General features: G+C 39.7%; 1 protein-coding gene and 1 long non-coding RNA gene across 3 annotated transcripts; both read right to left on the reverse strand.

Moving 5' to 3' along the window:
• Positions 1-577: 577 nt before the first annotated feature.
• LOC149686156 (uncharacterized) lies at positions 578-1,892 on the reverse strand. 2 transcript variants are annotated; one of them, XR_016384122.1, is made up of 6 exons: positions 1,821-1,892; positions 1,615-1,742; positions 1,459-1,513; positions 1,274-1,371; positions 904-966; positions 578-818 (listed from the first exon to the last, which is right to left on the reverse strand). It is a non-coding gene; the product is annotated as an uncharacterized LOC149686156 (long non-coding RNA). The 2 variants fall into 2 exon arrangements; XR_016384121.1 differs by having other exon boundaries at positions 904-1,371.
• A 10,933-nt stretch (positions 1,893-12,825) lies between these two features.
• LOC149686157 (uncharacterized) lies at positions 12,826-13,593 on the reverse strand. Its single transcript, XM_089871090.1, has one exon. It carries the CDS (start codon positions 13,591-13,593, stop codon positions 12,826-12,828), a length of 768 nt encoding a protein of 255 aa, XP_089727216.1.
• Between the last annotated feature and the right edge of the window lie 9,110 nt (positions 13,594-22,703).

The following is a 22,703-nucleotide window of genomic DNA, read 5'->3' on the forward strand; positions in this document are numbered from 1 at the left end:
ATAAATGCTTAAGATTTCCTGACTTTTCTCAGACTTTGTTAAATTCTTATTTTAAAATTCTCTGGCTTTGTTTGAATTATTAGACTTACCCCAGTTTTTCAGAACCGGTATTTTTCACCAATCTTAAATACTGGGCTTTAGGAAATTAATCTAAGGTCATGTTAATTAAGTTATATTGTTTAAAAAGTAGACGAAAAAAAGCCCGAAGAGGAAAAAAAAGAAGGCGAAGAAATGGAGGCATCTGAAACCCCGACCCCGGCCATCTGAAACCCCGACCCCGGCCAATGAAACCTCCACCGAGGAAAACTCAAAAATTTAAAAAAAAAAATTAATTTTTCTTAATGCAAGTCACGGATAATTTTTTTTACTTAAATATAATTTCACTTTTATTGCAACAATAATAATGTTGAGATTTTATTTTACGTAGGTTCAAAAATTATTTTGAAGAAAAATAACTTTCTGTGAACCGTTTTTTTTAATTTTTTGTTCATTTTAATGTTTTTTCCCCTCCTTATTTTAAAACTTTTTTAAAATTTCTTAAGAAATAAAAGAAATTAAAAACATTTCTTAAATTTTATTGAATTTGAAATTCTAAATAGCTGCCTCATTTTACATCAGTTCTTTGAAACAAAGCTTGAGATTCATTTGACAAGGAAACATTTATCGTAAGCGAGAATGGCCATCTCTGTTGTGCAAGAGACAGCCTGGCAGCCCGGTATTTGTTTACCTCTCCTCTACGGGCCTACGGCTATACAATAGAGGCGGCAATGCCTGATCAAATCAGCTGATTTAATGTTTATTACTTCTATGCGACGTAGCTGTGGTGCATATTTAACAAAAACCAAAATTAATACCATTTAATTAAACAAAATAGTGTTATAAACGTTTTTAAAAAACCGCAACCTCAATCAAGCAGAGCTATGTTCGTATATCGAAAATATTAAGCTCCGATAATTTTTCAGAAACCTAATAAAAAATTGTGTTACATATTTAAAAAGAATTGGTATTAATTAAACGTAAAAGGCTAAAAGCGTTATAAAATAAGAAGCCTGAGATTTGGATCCCCTTAATTCACGACCCATGAGTGTAAGTTTGAAACCATTTTTGGTAACGTGGACTTGCGTTCCTTTCATATTTACCAACGATAATTTCAGAAATTTTTACTTCTTTAAATAGGCTTAGTAGTAAAAACCACTGCAACACTGAACAGTGTTACATATTTAACATAAATTAAAATTAATAGCATTTAATTAATCAAAATAGTGTTACTAACGTCTTTAAAAAACGCAACCTAAAACCACAAAAGCTACGTTCATATGTCAAAAATTGGGAATGCATGTTAAAGATCCAATAATCACCAATCGTTTCCACCTTTAATACAGAATTTGAATTTAATAATATAAATATAAAAATTTGTTAAATGAAAGAATCTGTACAGTTCTCTTCGTCAATATTTACCTTGAAAGTTATCACTAACGTTTAATGAACGGAGGTTTGATCATTAAGCTTGGTTCTAATCAAGACATTTTCGATTATTAATATCTCTCAGCTCTCACAGATAACAATGTAGTAATTGATTAATAATTAATTTGTTTATAATTTATTTGAACCTACCGACAGTATTCTTTTATCCCAAATAACTGAAGTTGATGATGAGAAGACAAATTAGACAAGTAGAAAATCAACATTACACAACGTTACCTTGACCGAGGCTTAGCGAAATTGTTTAATAATAAAATATTCTGTTGACATTTAAATTTAAAATTAATTTTATTAAATTTCAAAGATGTTTTTTGTTATGAAAGTAATAAAAATCATACCTAATTAGCCACGACCTAATTCTAATTCCAAAATTTTGGTTTTAACCGAGAGAGCTCAAACGCCATGTTTTTTTTCTAGCTAAAGTCCCTCTTACGGGAAGTTACGGCGTGAATAACGACAAAAACGTCGTAAGTCCAATATAAAAAATTAGGGCTAAAATGCGTGGCTCTAACAGTGGTAAAACGCCGTAATTCCAATACCGAAAACAACGTAAGTCAAAGTATGTGTTAATAATGATAAAAATCAATACTTAAACTTAATTTATCTTAATGAATTTAAGGGAAGGCACATCTATGGACTGTTATCTTTCATTTAAGATGGTTCCCAAACGTAACGAATGAATAGTTTTCTTTATACACATGCGCAATTAAGGTCATTTTTCAAAAAAATTCCATGTTACCTCTATGGAAGAATATAGTGTCAGAGTAGGAAATGACACAGAGGGTATTTGGTAAAAACAAGACTTAGGTTTATTTATTCACTTGAAATTATACAGATAAATTATTTAACTGATTGCCGGAGAACGCGAGTTTAGGCAGCCGCAAGCGGAGACGTATTCGTCGGGGAGACTCTTAACCTAGCCAGGGCAAGCTTTATCAGTTAGTTACGTCCTGGTTTCGGTTACCTAGCGGGCTAAGCTTTTACAGCTCTACTATCCCGGGTCGGATGAGGCTCCGAGGCGAAAGACGATTTTTCTCGGCCTTTCCTCGCCTTTTATACCCCGCGACTAGGCGCTGGTTTCTTGGGTCGGGTTTTCCATCCTGTTTTTGGCCGTGAGATGGCGTTGGTGTGCTTTGGCGCCTTTGGTTCGATATTTGGCGCGATATTTGAATGTTGGTTCTTACTTGGGCGCGGTGCGATATTTGGCGCGATATTTGAATGTTGGTTCTTACTTGGGCGCGACAGCTCCCCCTCGGAACAAGAGCCGTCTCGGCGATCGGCGGCCGGTGCGTAGGCCTTGCCGGGTATAGCGTCGGGAACCCGCTCGTCGTCCGGAAGGCTAACGGCGTCGGAGTCGGAGATGTAGCCGGTGATAAAGTCGGATTCTAGCGGGGCCTCGGCGGGAGTAGGGCTTGATGAGATCATCGGAGTTGAAATGGCGGCGTCTGTTGAGGTTCCCATCCGGCGTTGAAGGCGGCGTTGATTTCGGCGGTCTCGTTTCTCCATCCGTTGAAGAACACGTGGGTGCAGAGGGGCAGTAGTTACTAGGTCGCGAACTTGGTTCCTAAAACGGGCATTGCGTCGCTAGGCCGAGGGTTTCATCACGGACGGTAAACGTAGAGCGATAAAATGGCGGACGGTAAAGGAGAAATGGACGATACACGAGGGCGACGACGAGAGTGACTGGGATAAAAATGGCCGGTTGTTGTTCTGCGGCGAGAAAAAACAAGGTTAGTTGTTAGGGGAAAACCGATCTGGACTGGTTCGCCTTCGGGTCGAACGACGGAGGGATGTTTTCTTGGACATAGGGGGGGGGAATCAGCCGGGGGAGGTGTAGCGACCGGAGTGGACCGAACGTCCGAGAGAGGGGTAGAGAGGGGGTCAGAGCGCTGGGGGGAGAGAAGGTATGGAGGGTCGTCTGGCGAGTACTGGCGAATCGACGGGTTGTCTTTGAAGCGGATTTGACGACGGCTGTCCAAAGACCTTTCTCTCCTGAAGTAGGGCTTCATCCTTTCTACTGAAACAATATCTGTTCTGCTGCCATCTGAAGTACGAACTTCGTAGTTGTTTTCGGCTGTTTGACGTAGGATTTGGTACGGACCCGCATATTGGTGGAGCAATTTTTCCGAAAGACCTGGAACACGACGGGGGGTTTTGATGAAAACGAGATCTCCCTCCTTGTAGTGCGCTTCCCGTCGGCGGAGGTCGAAGCGTTCCTTGTCTTTCTGTTGGGCGATGGCGTGGCGTTCAGCGGCAAGGGACCGAGCTCGTTGAGCGTAGAGGATGTGTTCGAAGCCGTGCTGACTCTGTATGGTTGAGGAGGGGAGTTGCAGGGCGGCGTCCAATCGCAGGTCTGCTTCGTAACCGTGCAGCAGTACGAACGGGGAGTAACCGGTAACCGAGTGTACGGAAGTGTTGTATGCAAAAACTAGAAAGGGTAGGAACCTATCCCAATCTTTGTGGTTGGTTGAAACGTATTGTGCCATCATGTCGGCGAGGGTTTTATTAAACCTCTCTACGAGCCCATTCGTGCGAGGGTGGTATGCAGTGGTTCGTTTGTGGTGGACGGAGAAAAGTTTATTTATCTCAGTCATGAGTTTGTTTACATTTTCGGTTCCCCGGTCTGTGATTAATTCCCGTGGGGCGCCGTACTTTAGGATAACATCCTTGGTAAAGAACTGTGCTATTTCTTCTGCGGTTCCTCGGGGGATGGCCTTGGCTACCACTGTGCGGGTGCAGTAATCGGTGCAGACAACGATGTGTACGTTTCCATCGTGGGATTGTGGAAATGGACCGAGTTTATCCAAACCAACTCGTTCGAACGGTTTAATGGTGGGCGGGATCGGTTGGAGGAGCCCGGCGGGTTTCCCGGGGTATATTTTTGTTGTTGACACGGTATACAAGAGTGGACGTAGTTTGTAACACAGGCCAGCATCTTAGGCCAGAAGAATCGCTTCCGGATACGTTGCCACGTACGATGGAGTCCGAGGTGGCCAGCCGTGACGTCATCGTGTAGGGCGAACAAGATGGCATCCCTGATTTCCTTGGGTGCTACGAGAACGGACCGGAGACCCTCTTCGGTTTTGACTCGGCGAAGTAAGAGACCGTTTGACAGTTCGAAACAGCGGGCAGCCTTAATGAGTTGTTTGGGGGCCTTTAAAGGCTTTTGTTCGAAAAATTGGATGATTTCTAACATAAATTTGTCCTTGCGTTGTAAGGCCGGAATGTCGTATTGAGTGAGGTCGAGCGAGTCGGTAGCATTCCCGGTTAGGAGAGAATCGTGCACGGTAGGAGCTTCATCGACTGGAGCTCGAGAGAGAGCATCTGCATCGAGGTGCTTACGCCCGCTTTTGTACCGAATAGTGGGGTTAAATTCTTGCAGGGTTAGAGACCACCGGGCTAGTCGACCATTAGGGTTCTTTACAGAAGTCAACCAGCATAATCCATGATGGTCTGTGACTATCGAGAGTGGATGTCCGTAGACGTAAGGGCGGAATTTGTTGGCCCCGAAAACGATTGCCAAGCATTCTCGCTCGGTAGAGCTGTAGTTGCGCTCGGCCGCGTTTAAGAGTCGACTGGCGTACGCGATTACTCGTTCGATGTTATTGATGCGTTGTTTAAGAATGGGACCGATACCATAGGCGGAAGCATCAGTGTGGATCTCAAACGGATGATCCCACTGGGGGTGTTGGACGATAGGTTCTGAGACAAGACGGACGCGAAGGTATTGGAAAGCGTCATCAGCTTCTTGGGACCAGATGAATGGGTTCTCCTTTTTTGTTAGCTCTGTTAGTGGTTTAGCTGTGCCGGCGAAGTTTTCAATAAAGCGGCGATAGTAGCCTGCTAAGCCCAAGAATTGCTGGACCTGTTTAAGGTTTCTTGGAACCGCGAACTTGGACACGGCCTCGAGGTTACGAGGATCCGGGGATATACCATTACCGTCGATGACATGACCCAGGTAGCGAATACGGGGTTTGGCGTACGAGCATTTGCTCGGGTTGATCTTTAGATTGGCTTCACGAAGACATGTCAGGACTTGATGAAGATGTTGAAGGTGGGAGTCAAACGAGCGGGAGAAGATAATTATATCGTCTAGGTATGCCATCGTGATTTGCCACATCAAACTACCAAGAGTTTTATACATTAAACGCTGGAAGGTAGCCGGCGCGTTGCACAATCCCATTCCCAAAACGTTGAATTCGTATTGCCCATCCGGCGTTACAAAAGCTGTTTTTTCTTTGGCGGCGTCGTCTAGTTCTACCTGGAAGTAGCCGGAGGCTAGATCCAGAGTTGTGAACAATGTGGAGCCAGCAAGCCGGTCTAAAGTGTCGTCGATACGCGGGAGTGAATGAACGTCTTTTTTGGTTACGCTGTTAAGTTTGCGCCAATCCACGCAAAATCGCCATGTGCCGTCACGTTTTTTGATAAGGATCACCGGAGCGGCCCAAGGACTACAGGATTCCTGGATGAGGCCGTTCGCTAGAAGCTTGTTTACTTCGTCTTTTAAAACCTCCCGTTCCTTGAAAGATTTACGGTACGGCTGGGAACGAACCGGGGCGGCATCGCCCGTGTTAATCTGGTGCTTGATCAAGGAGGTCCGACCAATATCTCACTCAAACTGCGAGAAGACGGCGGAATACTGTCGTAGTAGTAGCTTAAGTTGTTCATGCTGCGGGGGGCTAAGTTGCGTTCCGATGTCCAAGTTATCCGGAAGGCTAGTCTCTTGCGAGGGTGGCTCCGGGTTTAGTAGATAGAGTTCGAGGACCTCGTGGGCCTTAGCCAGTTTAGTGTTGCGAGGAAGGATAATACTTTGCCGGTGAGGGTTGGCTACTCGAATCAGGGCTCGGCCGTTCCGAAATGACGTGAGGGTTTTACAGATGAGTAACCCATATCGTTGGTAACTTGACAGGAGGGGCTCAATCATATATGACCCAGAGATTTGACTGGCCATTACTTCCAGGGCTAATTCGGATGATGGGGGGATCGTAATGTCGGTGGCGTTTTGAACTAGGTTGGCAGAGTCAAAGAGAGAGTCCGGTAGAGGGAACGAGTCGTTGCCGATTGTGACCGCGCGAGTTTTAAAACTTATCTCCACTCCGTTTGAGTCGCAGAATTCCAACCCCATGAGGATTTCATATTCGAAATTGTCGATTATAAGGGCCTCGACAGGGTATAGTGCCTGGCCGATTTGGATGTTCATTCTGGTAATTCCGAGCGAGGTGATTAGCGTCCCGTCAGCAACCCGTAACCGAACGGACCCCGCTGATTGCACAGGTAGTCCGAGGGCTTTGACGATATTAGGGTTAACGATATTTTTTGTGCTACCAGAGTCTATTATTAATGTTAATTTTCTTTTGTTGATGGTAGCGGGTAGGGATACAAATTTGTTTGGCGAGCTTAGAAGGAGAGGGTAGGACACAAGGGTAGGCGGCGCGGTACCCTCGTTTACCACCGCCGAGTTCCGTTTCCCGAGTTAGGCTGGAAGCGTCCGTTTGGGTGTGGGGAAGGGCTGCGACCTCGACGCCAGTCTGCTGAAGCGCTGTTTGGCGTGTGTGGGGAGGGGCTTCTGGCCCTATCGTTAGGATCCCGGTACGAACGGGAAGGTGAGCGGTTTCGATTATCCCTAGAGTCCGCACCGTAGCGGTATGGTGACGTGGCTCGGTTGCCCGAAGGGTAGCGATCTTCTCTTGGCTGGGCCCTTTCTCTACAGTAAGACGCATAATGGTCTTTTCGTCTGCACGTGTAACACGAGAGGGCGGCAGGGCTTGGTTCTCGACGGCGCGGTTGATCCCGGAAGTGATCCAACTCGCGGCGTATTGCTTGTATTTCACGGCGCAAGTTACTGAGATCTCCATCAGAAGCGGTCTGATACAGAGCCGGGGCGACTACTGGTGGGGCCTGGCTAGCAGTTTTGGCGGCGAGCGCAGTGACGAGCTCGAGAATCTTCCCATCGGTACTACGGGGACTAGTTGAGGTCGAAGGCTCGACCGAGTGTAATAGGTGTAATTTGTTTAGGAAATTCTGGGGATTGGTTGGACACATCAAGACCAATTTATCACGGAGCTCGGGGAGGAGACCTCGAAGGAGAAAGTTGATTTTTTCCGAGTCAGCCATAGAGGGATTAGCAAGGGAGCACAGCGTCATCGTGTCCCGGTAATATTTGATGGGGTCGGTTCCGGGGAATTGCCGACTAGGGCTTTCTTCCATTCATCCCAGGTGGTTCGTGGTGTGATCGCGGTAATGCGGATTTGTGTTGAGTACCAAGCGAGGGACTTCCCTTGGAAAACGGATGGTAATGACGCGATACGATCCGCGTCACTTTGACCGGCTGTCCGTTGCTCAAAGATTGTGATAAAGTCGTTCACATCTTGGTTTGCCGGATCGAACGTTGGTAACGTGCGTTGAATATGGAGAGCGTTTAGGGCAGCTGTAACAGCGGCGGCTATATCGGCGGCGGAAGCCATGTTGCCGGGAGAGCGATTTGTCCGCGGTAGCGCCTTTTTCCTTGGCGGTAATTGGATACCGGTGAATTCGGGAGCTAAGTGAAGCCCACGTCTAGAGTAGCGCTGAGTCAATGGGATGTCAATGAGAGACCCCGGTGGAGTGTAAATCTCGGTATCGGTTGAGTTCGCGGGCGACGTGGTTATTTCGTTAGATGGTACGGCGTCGGGGCTGTTGTCCTGCATAGACGGGAGCTCGGTACGATCGTTGCCCCGCGCCTCCACCAGTTGTCAGAGTAGGAAATGACACAGAGGGTATTTGGTAAAAACAAGACTTAGGTTTATTTATTCACTTGAAATTATACAGATAAATTATTTAACTGATTGCCGGAGAACGCGAGTTTAGGCAGCCGCAAGCGGAGACGTATTCGTCGGGGAGACTCTTAACCTAGCCAGGGCAAGCTTTATCAGCTAGTTACGTCCTGGTTTCGGTTACCTAGCGGGCTAAGCTTTTACAGCTCTACTATCCCGGGTCGGATGAGGCTCCGAGGCGAAAGACGATTTCTCTCGGCCTTTCCTCGCCTTTTATACCCCGCGACTAGGCGCTGGTTTCTTGGGTCGGGTTTTCCATCCTGTGTTTGGCCGTGAGATGGCGTTGGTGTGCTTTGGCGCCTTTGGTTCGATATTTGGCGCGATATTTGAATGTTGGTTCTTACTTGGGCGCGGTGCGATATTTGGCGCGATATTTGAATGTTGGTTCTTACTTGGGCGCGACAATAGTATTTTTTGCCAAATGTCGGATTCATTTTATGGATTCTAAAACCAGCCTTAACAACTTTATTCTTTATAGAATTAACTATTAGTTGGATCTCTTTGAAATTTTAACCACATAATTAGGGCCCAAATTTTAGTTCACTGGCAAAATTTCAAAGCTGCGAACACAATACGAAAAAAGTTACGGTCAATCAAAAAACCCTCCTTTAGCATTAGAGGCAGTATCAAGTCTTATCTAAGAGAGCGACCGCTCTCCTAGAATAGAATATTTGATCTTTTTCTTTTTCGTTCGGTCATAAGTGACATAAAAATAATAAGTATTTTCGCAGCGCAAAATTCGTAAACAAGGGTAGTGGCGTGAAAATGGCATGTACAATTGGTGAACCACTCTAAAAGGATGTTACTGTTTTATGTTTAAACCTATCGGCTTTGGATTAACCTCTCTTAACGAGTTTCATTTTCATTGTTCTTTATTTTACGTATGGTTAGGATTAGGGTAAAATCTTGGGAGCTTATATTTCTTGCGCTTCTTTGGTTAGGATCTACGATCGAAATTTCAAAACTTGAGTTTGTTAAGAAATGAAAGATTTGGTACCTCGGATATGTATTATTACCTGGGTTTTCAAATAGCGAATCTCCTGTGAGTTCTCAACGAAAAGCCCATGAAGATCCTTTTGTTCGATCAAGTCTTCTAAACTAAAGTATCCACTTTAATGTATTCGATTGACGAAAATTCAGATTTCATGGTACTTCCCAGCACAATAACGAAGAAAAGTATGAAGGTAGACCAGAAACCGAGAATTATTCGCCTCGATGTCAAAATCGGGTTTCCAAGCATAGCTGAAAATATTGAACAAGGGTCGGTAAACATTCTGGTAAACTTATGAATTAATTAACACCATTTTAAATTTGTTTCTTTCATAAAATAATTTTGTTGGAGTAACAACGAAAGACGAGCATTAAAATAAAGTTAACAGTTTCTATTTTTCACGTAACCACTCACTGAAAATTTAAAACAGCTTTTTCGTTATGAAAACGCATTTCGTTTATTGTTTCATTAGCAATTTGAAATTAACGAATTATTTTAAAGTATTATCCCAATATGCCCTAGCTAGTGCTGTTGACTTTACATCGACAAAGAGTCCAATTTTTCTAGAGAGTTTATAGTATCCGTAGACGACTTACAAAACAAGAACTTTTACGCCCAAAATAGCTTATAGGATATTATCTCAGAAACGGTTTTAATTATCGCAAAACCAAAAAAAAATTTTAAGCTCCAAAAATGGTTTGCATTAGCGATTATGGCTTTCATGAAACTAATACTAACGTTCGGAGAAAAAGAAGCACAAAAATCTCCAACTAGTGTCGCATATCGAGTATGAGAAGGATTTGGATGTCTTCCTGTTATTGGTATGAGTCATCTTCGGTTCATAGATGTAGCTCGGTATCATCCAGATTAACGATGTTACAATCAAAACAGATGGAATCATTATTGAAACCTTAAGAAGTTCAGAAAAATAGCGCTATTTAATCCATTACCTTATCGACATGCGCTAATTATTGACTTTAAAAATGTAGTTTGCGAAAGAGAAATTGAATTAAAGAAAGTGGGGAACTAAGAGGAATGAAGGCTTTCCCTGGTGGGCAGCATAATACTTAAGATGGGGAATAATCATATGAGCGAACCCCATAATAGTGGTTCTCATTACCGTGGTTCCCCAAACCGGGATTTAACAAGATGGCCCAAGGGCTGGGTCTTAATAGTAGCCACATCCTTATCTATTTAATAAGCACTTAAATATAAAGAAAAGAAATATAAAGACCAAAACACAATTTCAAAAGTATCAAACCCCACTTATAAATAGAGCCCTCCCTCATTCCCGACCCTTTAGAGATAGCTTAGAGGAAGAAAACTAGCCGCTTCTGTCTAGCCATCGTGGTACAGTGGTGTGTTACTACTGCGTGAGCGACGCGGGTTCGAATCCCGGCTGCGACCAAAAAGCATTTTAATTAAAATAAAATCTCTAACCGAGCTCAGCTCCCCCTATGAGTGGGGTACTATCGAATTTCTTTTAAGCTAAAATCTAACGGTAACGAAAGCGACATTCCCGACCACTACTACAACTACTACGGCTCGGGTCAAACTAAGACCCTATCCTATACTAAGATGTGGCTAAAAAGCAATAGTCGTTTATGATGGTGTAATTTGAGTTATTTGAACTAAAGAAATATTAAGTCTGGTAAGGTTAATTAGGCCAGTTTTAGTTGTGCTTGATAGGTAAGCTTAGGTTCGTTTGTACTATAAATAGAGCCCTCCCTCATTCCCGACCCTTTAGAGATAGCTTAGAGGAAGAAAACTAGCCGCTTCTGTCTAGCCATCGTGGTACAGTGGTGTGTTACTACTGCGTGAGCGACGCGGGTTCGAATCCCGGCTGCGACCAAAAAGCATTTTAATTAAAATAAAATCTCTAACCGAGCTCAGCTCCCCCTATGAGTGGGGTACTATCGAATTTCTTTTAAGCTAAAATCTAACGGTAACGAAAGCGACAACCCCGACCACTACTACAACTACTACGGCTCGGGTCAAACTAAGACCCTATCCTATACTACGATGTGGCTAAAAAGCAATAGTCGTTTATGATGGTGTAATTTGAGTTATTTGAACTAAAGGAATATTAAGTCTGGTAAGGTTAATTAGGCCAGTTTTAGTTGTGCTTGATAGGTAAGCTTAGGTTCGTTTGTACTTGACAGTAAAGGTTAGGCTGGGTTGTACTTGATAGGTTATGGTTTTTTATATACAAAATAGAGAAGTAAACTATAAGACTAGTAATTTTTCAACTACTGTTTCCCCAAACATCAGCCGCTATTTCCAATTTAGCATTTTTGCATAAAACCGCTCTTTTTTTAGAATCGCGGTTGTTATTTCGGGAACTCCGGTTACATAGTACACCCTTTAAGCTTCACTACCATTGCGCCGAATCCCAATCAACCGAAACTAATACCATTCGACCGAAAAACCCGCACTTTGGCGGATTTACGATTCTGCCCAGTGGGACAATCCCATTGCACCGAAAAACCCGCACTTCGGGTTTTCCCGATGAAATTTAAATAAAATTAAAACAATTTAAGGCCTACGTAAAATGAACACAAGATCTAAAAATTTTCTAAATTATTATTTTAAAACTAAGGATTATAAGAACAAAATAGTAATAAATCAGCAAAATATGACATAATAAAACCAATTGCTAATATTGATTTATTATTATATGTTATATTTATCGCGAAAATACTTTAAGCCAGCCGTTTTACTGTACTTGAAGTGTATAACCGCTCCTAAGAGGAAGAGACGTCCTAAACAAACCTAACCGTAATTTCTTGGAAAAGGCATATTATTCGAAAAGTCAATGAAGATAAACATCAATATATTGGAAAAGGCGTAACATTGTTAAGTGATTTATAAAACATTACTAACCTAACCGTAATTTTTTGGAAAAGGCATATTATTCGAGAAGTCAATGAAGATAAACATCAATATTTTGGAAAAGGCGTAACATTGTTAAGTGATTTATTAAATATTACTATCCTAACCTAAGGTTTAACCCATGCCCAAATAGTCAAGTCCAATTTTCACTTTTTCTGAATGCTATTATATTCAATTTTATTTGGCACAATTACATATGTTAATTATGTTACTTTTTACATAAGCATTTAGTGTGGAAATTTCCAGCTACACAATCAAGTAACCTTACGGCTATTTCTATTTTATTTTTCAATGGGTTTTTAACATTCTCATGATAATTATTAACCGCATTGCTGTATCTTTTGTTGATATTTTTATACGCTAAACTAACTTCGTGCACATTTTTTCCCGCGTCTTTATCTAATTTGCGGTTCGTGTACTCAATTTGCATTTTTCGGACTTCTTCGATAAAAAGAAATAGTGCTGGCTTTGCGTTAAATTTCAAATTTAACTTGTTATGAAAACCTTCCAGGTGGTTATTCGTTCGCATTTGAAAATTACCGAAGTGGTTCCACATTTCTGGTGGGTGTAAGCAGTTGTCCATCCAAGTCTCAACAAAGTAGTTTAAAAACAAAACAACATTAGGGTTTTCATGACGACAATCCTTTTCTATTTCAATCCAAAGTGCAGTGTGTTCTTCAACGGGAACCAAAGCCAAGCCATCAATCGACGAATCATTTTTCGAACGACATCGTCCTGTTTATAATCCACCGACAGCCCCTTTGTACTTGCGGCACGCCAAATAGCCTGGCTATAATGGAATAGGCATCCTCGAATGATCGCATCCGGAAAAACGACCTTGAGAGAAGATATCATGGATGCCTCGAAATCAATTTGGAAACTGGGGGGCGAAAACGAAAATCCTCGAACTGAAGCTGCTTCTTTGACCAGGCTTAAAAACCGCTTGTAGACCACAGCCGAATGTCCAGGAAGTAACGCATATACAAGTGGCAACATTATACCGTTATAATAACCGTGAAGGACATATAATTGGGCGAACTGACTTGGGCAGGCATAATGGGTCCCGTCCATAAAAACACATGACGACTGGCATAAGATTTTCATAAACGTATCAGTGGCAAAAGCGATTATTCGGTCATCTATTCCATCGTCAACAAGTAAAAAGTTCTCACTCTGTTCCCCAACGGCAAGACGCGTCCATTCTTCAGTAAGTATTATATCTCGGCGGTGGGCTGGATTATTTGGTAAGCGCTTATTCTTTTCCCTGTAAAGGGCTGACCGTACGGATTTAAACTCAGGTCGAACCTCCATTACACTCAATGCATCCTCCAGCGCCTGTTTTCTAGCTTCAGAACACACGGTGTTGAAAACCTCCCGAGGTCGTTTTCTAGTATCATCTTGCTGCATGGCTCTCATCATCGATTCTTTAGCTTTAGCTGTAACATACCCTTAGTATCCGGAGCGTGAGTTGGATGGAGCTGACTGAGTTATATCTTCACCCAAAGTAATCATTCTAACTTTACAACCACCGGTTCTACATACAAAAAATCGGGACTGGCCTAGGCTTTTATTAAGCCGAAATAAATTTCCGTTATACACGTAAACAAATCCACCTTTATTTGCTATACGATCCATTTCAACAAACTGGGAACTAAGCACACCGAACAAATAATATATATCAACTATAATAGACCAAATATTGGCGTTTCCAAGGCAGAAAAAATGTATTTACAACGTTCATTAAAAAACGACATTAATAAAAAATTAAACTACATAGCATTTTTGGGGTCGCTTAATTCGACAAATAGGGTCGTTTGAATTGTAAATACCAAACCCGCCGTTGGGCAAAATTTATTAAATACATTGGCGGGATACGGTCTAATGGGAATTCGGTCTAATGGAATTCTGCGCCATGGGAAGATACCCACCCTTTAAGAGGTACTCCAGGTCTTTCTTCCTAGTCTTTTTTGGTCGACCAAACAGATCACTACTTTGATATTACGTTATAATTTTCCTCTCTTCGACGAAAACTGATGGAATTTTCAGGCATATTGATTGATAGAATATTTCTGATTGTTTGTATTGATAGTTTTTGTAGTCCCAACCTTGGAAAGGTATTTCGGTTGGCCTGTCTACTCGGTATTCATCCGCTAATTTTCACCTAGTATACCACAGGGGCCAGAAATATTTTTTCCTTTGGCTGAGGGACAACGAGACTCATACTTAGACAACCCTTTCCTTACAGCCTCACTTTCTGGTATTTCTGTTTGCCTTAGATGAAGTGTTATAAATGTTTTGAACGACTTTATGTAAAGGTAAATGCTGCATAAAGTGTCTTACCGATGCTTGAAAAGTGATGACTTCAGATGTAGTTTTCACAATCTTCTCAGGTGTTCTGGAAAAGAAGTAGGTGTCGCTACTGCCATATACGTGACTGGGACACCAAGGGTACAATTTAGGCAATAGTGACAATTCAAATGGCGTTATAAAAAAGTCCACTTTCTGAAATTCAAATATTTTTTTAAATTGTAAGAGATAGTATTCTATAACTGATTTATTCAAGACCTAAACATCAAAATAAGCAATTTTTTTATGTGGAAATTTTACCCGGCGAGCAGACTCTCCATACTTATCCTAACGCTTTTGATGTAATGGAGGGATAATTTGTAATGGATGAAAGCAGCAACATCTTATATATAGATGCTTGTACGTTCGCTTTAATGTTTATTCTTAATACACACTCAAAATTCGTTACTGAATTTGAATGATAACAGTTACACCATAAGATCATAAGAAATGTCCCATACGTTTGTCACTGCTAACTGAGAGCTTGTAATGAAGTGATGTCGGTTAGGAAGATGGACTGCAAAACCAAGTATAGTCAGTTCTCGCGCCACTTTCGAACTAGCTCTCAGTAAGCCTCAACACAAAAAAGTAAGGTAGTGTCATACTTATGGAATATACGTTTTAAACCTATGGTAACACTAAGTGACCGTTATGCAAGTCGTTTGTTTGAATTATTCTCAACGTTGGCTCCGCAAACCCCTAGTCATCAAGCCTGCCAAAACGTCATATCCTAGACCAGTAAAAGTTTAGGGTTACGATTAATTTCAAATTTGAAATCGTTTTAGAGATTTTCATAGTTTAAAAAAAAGTTCTTCCTAAATATAAAAAAAATGCCAATAGGTGCAAACGCTATTTAAAATTTACTGTCTACATAGACCGGAAATTCTTCCCGGTTGGTTGCTTAGAGAGTGTCTTTAATAGAAGAAACCACATGATTGAAACACATTTATACCCCGACATAATATGTTTTTAACACATTATATTAATTGTTTGTTAAAGAAAAGACTACAAAACAAGCAAGAGCAACCTTTAATGCTGTTTTTTTGGTTTTTTTCCTACTACCCACACTTAGAGCGTATAGCCGTGAGGCTTTGTGCTCCAGGAAGAATTGATGGAGAGTGAGACCCTACGCGGCCCAACACTGAGTCGGGGGACGCTAGGTCGTATGTGTGTAAACAGGGAAGGAAATGAGGTTTACTTTGGAGGTGACGGAAGGTGGAATTGGGGTAAGTCACCTCCGGCGGACACGGGACAGTCGGCACCTATAGGGTAGGATCGCCGACATGTGTCGTATTCCCTCAAACTATGCCGCTCAGAAGCTTGGCGCCACACTCCCTGCTTTTGTGTTGTTTAAAGAACTTTATTAAACCTGTACTGCGATATTTGATGGAACAGAATTGAACTGATCCCATAGCATTTAGAGGTATTTACTACTACTCTCTTGACTTGCGCATGTAAATCCCGTACAAATTATCCCTGCATATCACCAACGCTTTAGGACTCGGAGAAGCAATGAACGCAAACAGATACTCCCTTTGAGAAGTTTGAAAACTGGTCATAGGAAATTAAGTTCTCTGTCACGAATTATAATATACTAGAAAAACTTACATGTGAGTTTGGAGTTTTAGGGTTCATGTTCTGGAAAAACTCGTAGTTAACGGGTTCAAGATGAATGCTGTACAAAAAATCTATAATTAGAATATGATATTTTTGCTTGCACTAAATACTACAACTTAAAAATCAAACTAACCTGGTATTGTACATCATGGCCAAATATTTTTTAGTTTCTCTTAACAGGATCATAGCGTATTCCACTATTTCTTGCTCCTAATATATTGGCATTAGTTAATAAATAGCTTTTTACAACATTGTATTATAAATGACGTATATTACGAAAGCGTTAATAATTTAAACGATGTTAAAATATAAATTTAGCACGGTTAAATAAAAGAGAAATGTGATGTCACACATTTCTAGCATCCGATACCCTAGTCTTTTAAGTGTGACCAGGAGTTCATAATAACCCCCTTTGGGGAAAAGTACGGAACTAACCATAGAGCTAATGGTAAAAATCGCGAACAACAAGATTTTGTCGTTGCGCATAGAAAGGACTAGCCTGTTGATGGACATACAACTTTACAGTAGATTGTAGTGGTATCTATGCTCCTTGGTTTTCGTTCCAAAACTTTCGTTGGCTGGGATCTCCGTCGTTAAGAAAAATGGCGACTATGTTGGACGTAGAAACACGATGGAATTTTTATACTAAAGATACTGGGAATGAATTTGTCCAAACCACGGAATTCTCACTCACACATTTCACAACAAAACATTAATGATCATCGTTTAATTTTTTGTAGAAAACTAGAAACCATCGAAAAGCCAGCTTCTTAGCCAATGCTTAATTACCACCGCGCCGACAGTTGCGAGCCATTTTGGCTCCCAAAATAACTAGAAAAAAATAGTGCTTAAGCAGAAGTGTGGAAGTTAATGCGCGTGGGTGCTAAAAATTGGAGTACTATTTCTTTGGGAGTTAAGTGGTGTATAAATCCGCTGAGCTTTACGGCGAAACTTTGTTGTTACGGGCTTTTTAACCAGTTTCGTACTTCGGGTTATTATGAACTCCTGGTGTTAGGTAATTTTTCGTAGCGGTTTGATTTCTCGGGGTAGAAAGGAACCGTGAAGGGGTTGAATAAGACCAAATAAAACCCTTTCATTGAACTAGTAAAAAAGTTCAAGTGCCTTTTATAAGTTGTTCCCGAGTTTATTTCGGGAAAATTATTTAATTCATTTATATGATCGTATCTTTAACAATGACAGCAATAGTTAATTACAACAAAATAAAATATGGGAAGCAAACCCCAAACGCAAATTAGTAATATATCCTTGAAATGTGGCAGCGAGAATAATATCAGTTTTGATTCTATTTCTAACTTAGGCAAACAAATTGGTTCAAAGCCATAATTTTGGACCTGCAAGATTTCTTTGTGTGCCAATGCTGTAGTTTCTCAACGAAGGACGAGAGAGTACTTTTAAAACATATTATTCGTTACCACAAACACTCGGCTAAATTACAGTTCCGGCACAGTTTTTAAAAATCGAAATTAATATCGAAGCCACAAGTTTAGAAAACACCCAAATTTAGAACAACATGTAGAAATAGAAAATTATAATGAACCTTTAATTGAAGCTAATGCTAATGGAAGGTATAACGAACCTTCAAAGCAACAATTTATTGAAGCAAGTTATATCTTGAAACTAAAAGAAAAACATGGTTTATCTGACGAAGTTATTAACGATGTTATGGCCACTACATCTGATCTTGTAAAAACTTACAGAGCAAATGATATAGATATTAATGGAAGAACTATGTTTCAAGGCTTAGAGAGTTCATAAAAAAGTAATAAATTTTTTAAATCTGAGATGAATTACATATCGCCGGTTCCGTTAAAAATTGGTTCTTACAACAAGCCAAGCCCCTCGCAACCCACTGCCAATGTTAATAATGTGAAACCAGCTATTGCGTACTATGTTCCTTTTCTTGCATCGGTTAAAGTCCTTCTAACAATGCCAGAAATTGAAAGAACTCTATCTAATCACCTTACCCAATCTGATAATGATTTCATGTCAGATATATTTAGTGGGATTGTAATGAAACAAAAATGCCCTGTTTCAGATCAAAAAACTTTATTGTTTCAACTATACTTAGATGATTTGGAAATTGCAAATCCCATAGGAGCACACGCGAAAAAACATAAAGTAACGGTATTTTACTGGCAGCTCCTTAACATTCCTCCATTTTTAAGATCAAAATTAACTTCAATTCATTTACTAGCGGTAGCAAAACAGAAAGATGTTAAGGCATTTGGTTTAGTAATTTTGCTTGAAGATTTTAAAAAAGATATGATTTTGTTAAATTCTGGGGTTAAAATCATAGTTAATGGCGTAGAAAAAATTATTAAAGGAAAATTGGCGTTCATTATTGGAGATACACTAGCTGCGCAGGAAATTGGTGGTTTCAAAGAGGTTGTTGGTAGCGCGTACAAATTTTGTAGAACTTGTGAGATTACAAAACAGGATATAAGGGATTGTATCGATGCTGGATTCCATTGCGAGATGAGAAAGAACATGAACGCGTACATGCTTTAACCGAATGTTCCCAGAAAACCAAAATATATTGGTCTAAACAGTGGGGGGGGGTGAATAAATTGAGTCCCTTTGCTGGACTACCGGAGTTTAGAGTCACTAAAGATATTTTGCATGACCCAATGCACGTTCTTCTTGAAGGTGTTGTAAAATATGAAACTATGGTCATGCTTCACCATTTCATTTACGAGCTAAAGCTGTTGACACTAAGTGAGCTTAATTATGCCATTCAGACCTTTACTTATCAGAAAAGAGAATTAGAAGCAAAACCCTCTTTAATTGAAGCAAAGCATTTGAAATTGAATGGCGAGCTTAAACAGGCGGCTTCCGCGATGAAAACTCTTCTATTTCTAATGCCCTTATTTATCGGCGATGACATTCCAAAAACAAATCCACACTGGGAAAATTATTTGCGCTTGACTCAAATAACACAAATCAGTCTATCGTCTCTCGCAAACAGCACGTCACCCACGACTCTCCAATGTCTAATTGCTGCTCACAATGAAAACTTCAAAATTTTGTATCCAAATGTTCCTATAACGCCAAAAATGCACTATTTATTGCATTTTCCTGAACAATTAAAAAATTATGGACCGTTAAGGTATCATTCTTCTATGAGGCAAGAAAGTAAACATTATTATTTTAAAAACAAGAAATGGAGATGTTTTAAATCAGTGCCGAAGACAATGGCTTTAATGCATCAACGCTGGCTCTGCTTAGAACAAAGCAATGGAAGCGGAGGGAAAAATGAAAACTTTCTTTTGGATGAAGTTAAAGAGGGGTTTGTCTGTGATATTGATAAGGATATTAAGCAGTTATTATATTTATTTGATGAAAATGCTATTGAAACCAATTCCATGCATGTCAGCCCAGCTATTAGAATTAATGGACACTCGTACGAAAAAAATACAGTTCTACTTCCGAAGAAGAAGGTCCGACCTTCATGATAGTAATGAATGTAGTTTGTATCAACCTTTCATGTTACGTTATTGGTCTTTTAGCGGAATTAGAACATTTTGACGGTCATTTAAATCGGTACGTCTTGAAAAAACCTTTAAGTGGTAAAAGATTGTTAATGCCAATTAAGGAGCTTTTATTTAAATGGCCTCAAATTGCTCATATAAGAAGGGAAAATTTTATGTTATGCTTTATAATACCCCAAATTTGGAATTCGTTTAAATAAATAAGCTAGAAAAAATCCGTAAAATCAAGTTGTTTTTGCATTATTATAAGACGCGATTCCCATGATAAATTTTGTCTTAAAAAAGCTATCGTTTCACATAAATTGTTTCTGTTGCAGATTACGCCATAATGCTTTTTAAAATAACAACCTCTAACGGTAAGCTCAGAAAAGCTGTGGTTACGGATACTTACGAAAATTTCATTAAACTTGGTAAATACAGTTTTAAATTTTTCCTTTAAAATTTTCTAAATGTAGAGATTCCCAAAGCTCAATTAATGCTATTTGTCAATTGATCGATTATGACTTGTCATTAATGATATTTTCTATCATATGGCGAGTGACTTTATAACTGTAAATAAAAAAATACTTCCTTGAATTAATAGATTTTTTCATTTTTAGCGTGTGCAAAGCTTTGTTTATCGCCAATACATGGCGTAAAAGCCGTTTTAGAGAGCGATGGCACAGAAGTTGATGATTGGGACATTTTGTCACATTTTAGCAGTGAAACTGTTATGATTCTAAATGGAAACGAAATTTACAAACCAAATGGAATTGAACCCTCACCGAAACAATTGAATTCCTCAGAAGTTTAGGTTTCCTCTTATGTTCAGGCATAGTGAATTGTTGAAAAAGGGTTTAATTTATTCTGTTTTAAAATTAACACATATATTATTATTGCAGACTCTTTTTGTTCAAGATGTTTCGGTTGATATATCCAATTTAGATGTTCCTAAGGATGGATACTCTATTATGGCACCTGTTGAACCGGCATCTCCAATTTCATTAAATGCGGAAGATCAAATAAAGATCGTGGTAACGTTTATACTTTATTAAACTTTTCATAAGTATTTAACTATACCGTCTTTGTAATTAAAGACCCATTTAAGACTTGAGGAAACCAGAAATGGGGAAAAACTAAGCTCGCGGCACTATAGTTTTCTATTTACCCTTTTTTATGCAAAATATTTTTAATCACAGGATATCACTGACAATACTGCATCCATCCAAAAAGAGAAAGATCCTCGGTATCTTCCCATTGCGCAGAATTCCATTAGACCGAATCCCGCCAATGTTTTTAATGAATTTAGCCCAACAGCAGGTTAGGTATTTACAATTCAAACGACTCTATTTGTCAAAAACAGCGACCCCAAAAATGCTATGTAGTTTAATTTCTAATAATGTCGTTTTTTAATGAAAGCGTTTTAAATACATTTTTACTGACTTGGAAACGCCACTATTTCGTTAAGTTAAGTTAGTAATATTTTATATATCTCTTGACAATGTTACGCCTTTTCCAAAATATTGATGTTTATTTTCATTGACTTCTCAAATAATATGCCTTTTCCAAAAAAAATTACTGTTAGGATAGGTTTGGTTAGGAGGACGTCTCTTCCTCTTTGGAGCAGTTATACACTTGAAGTATATGAAATCAGATGGCTTTTATTATTTTCATGATGAATATAACATAAAAAATAAATAAATATAATCAATTGCTTTTATTATGTCATATTTTGCTGATTTATCGCTATTTTGTTCTTACAATCTTTAGTTTCAAAATAATTATTTGGAAAATGTTTGGATCTAATGTTTATTTTACGTAGACCGTAAATGGTTTTAAGTTAATTTCCCGGGATTTTAATTTATTTAAATTCCTTCGGGAAAAACCCGAAGTGCGGGATTTTCGGTGCAATGGGGATGTCCCATTGGACCGAATCATAAATCCGCCAAAGTGCGGATTTTTCGGTCGAATGGGATTAGGTTCGGTTGATTGGGATTGGAAGTGAACCGTTCCGCCAGACTCATTGTTCCTGTTATCAATGATAGTATTATTGCTAGTGGAATAATGACCTCCTGCACAATGCAAAGAGAAAAATATTTTTTGAAATGGAAAAAGTTCAGTGCGGCCTTCACTTTCGTCCATAAAGCGCAGATATGTCATAATGAGGTATTAAACGGTTATAGTGCACGTGGTAACCATGTGCTATGTGATGTTATAAGAGGGTTTTTCCTACTATGGCAGATTAAAATTTGAGGGTTTTATGGGGTTCTAATTCTTTAAGGTATGTTGGTAATCCGCAAGGTTGTCTTAAAGATTATATTACTTTCAAAATGGAAGGGCCTATCTTTAATTTAATTTTAAATTTAACTGGACATTTGCATCCTCTTTTTAGCCACAAGTCGTTGCAAAAGCACTGGAAGATTGTAACAAGCATTTGCATGCATGCATGAAAGAAATTGAGGAGAAGAGGCGTGATAATATCTCTCGCGATTTTCCCGAAAATATCAGGAACAAGTTATGACTTGTATTTAAATAATATAGGCGAAAGCAGTAGCAATGACGAGAACAACGTTCATAGCGATGCTTCCAGTATGTATTTAATTTGGACAAAGAGCCTCTTAAATTAAGAGTGAGAGAATTATTACAGACGCCATATCAATAGCTCATTCTAGTGAGGATGATGAAAATTACAACCTTGAGGGTGAAGAAATATTAGTAGCGTTAAAAGATTTAAAGAACAATGGGTTTGATGATGGAATTCCTAAATCACTTAAAGGGGTTGATAAGTAAACAGAGTGAACAATTAACGTAAGACGATAGTTTGGTACATGTTTTTTATTGTGTTTGAAGTGTTGTGAAGTCAAAATCGAGAAAGCGCGTCAAAAAGAAACAGAAAGAAATTATGAAACAATTGATTAGTGGTAAGTTGTTATTGTCAAAAATCTCGAATGAATATTAATCTCGTCATCGCACGAATAGTTGGTGTGAACAATCTTTAGATTGCAGGGAGAAATATGTGAAATGTAATAATTAATGTTCTTGCTTATTACACGAGATTCATCAATTGTCTATTAT

The sequence above is a fragment of the Phalangium opilio genome, unplaced genomic scaffold, assembly GCF_054372755.1.
Source record: "Phalangium opilio isolate 3A_F unplaced genomic scaffold, DU_Popi_V2 ptg000032l_1, whole genome shotgun sequence".
Taxonomy (NCBI): domain Eukaryota; kingdom Metazoa; phylum Arthropoda; class Arachnida; order Opiliones; family Phalangiidae; genus Phalangium; species Phalangium opilio.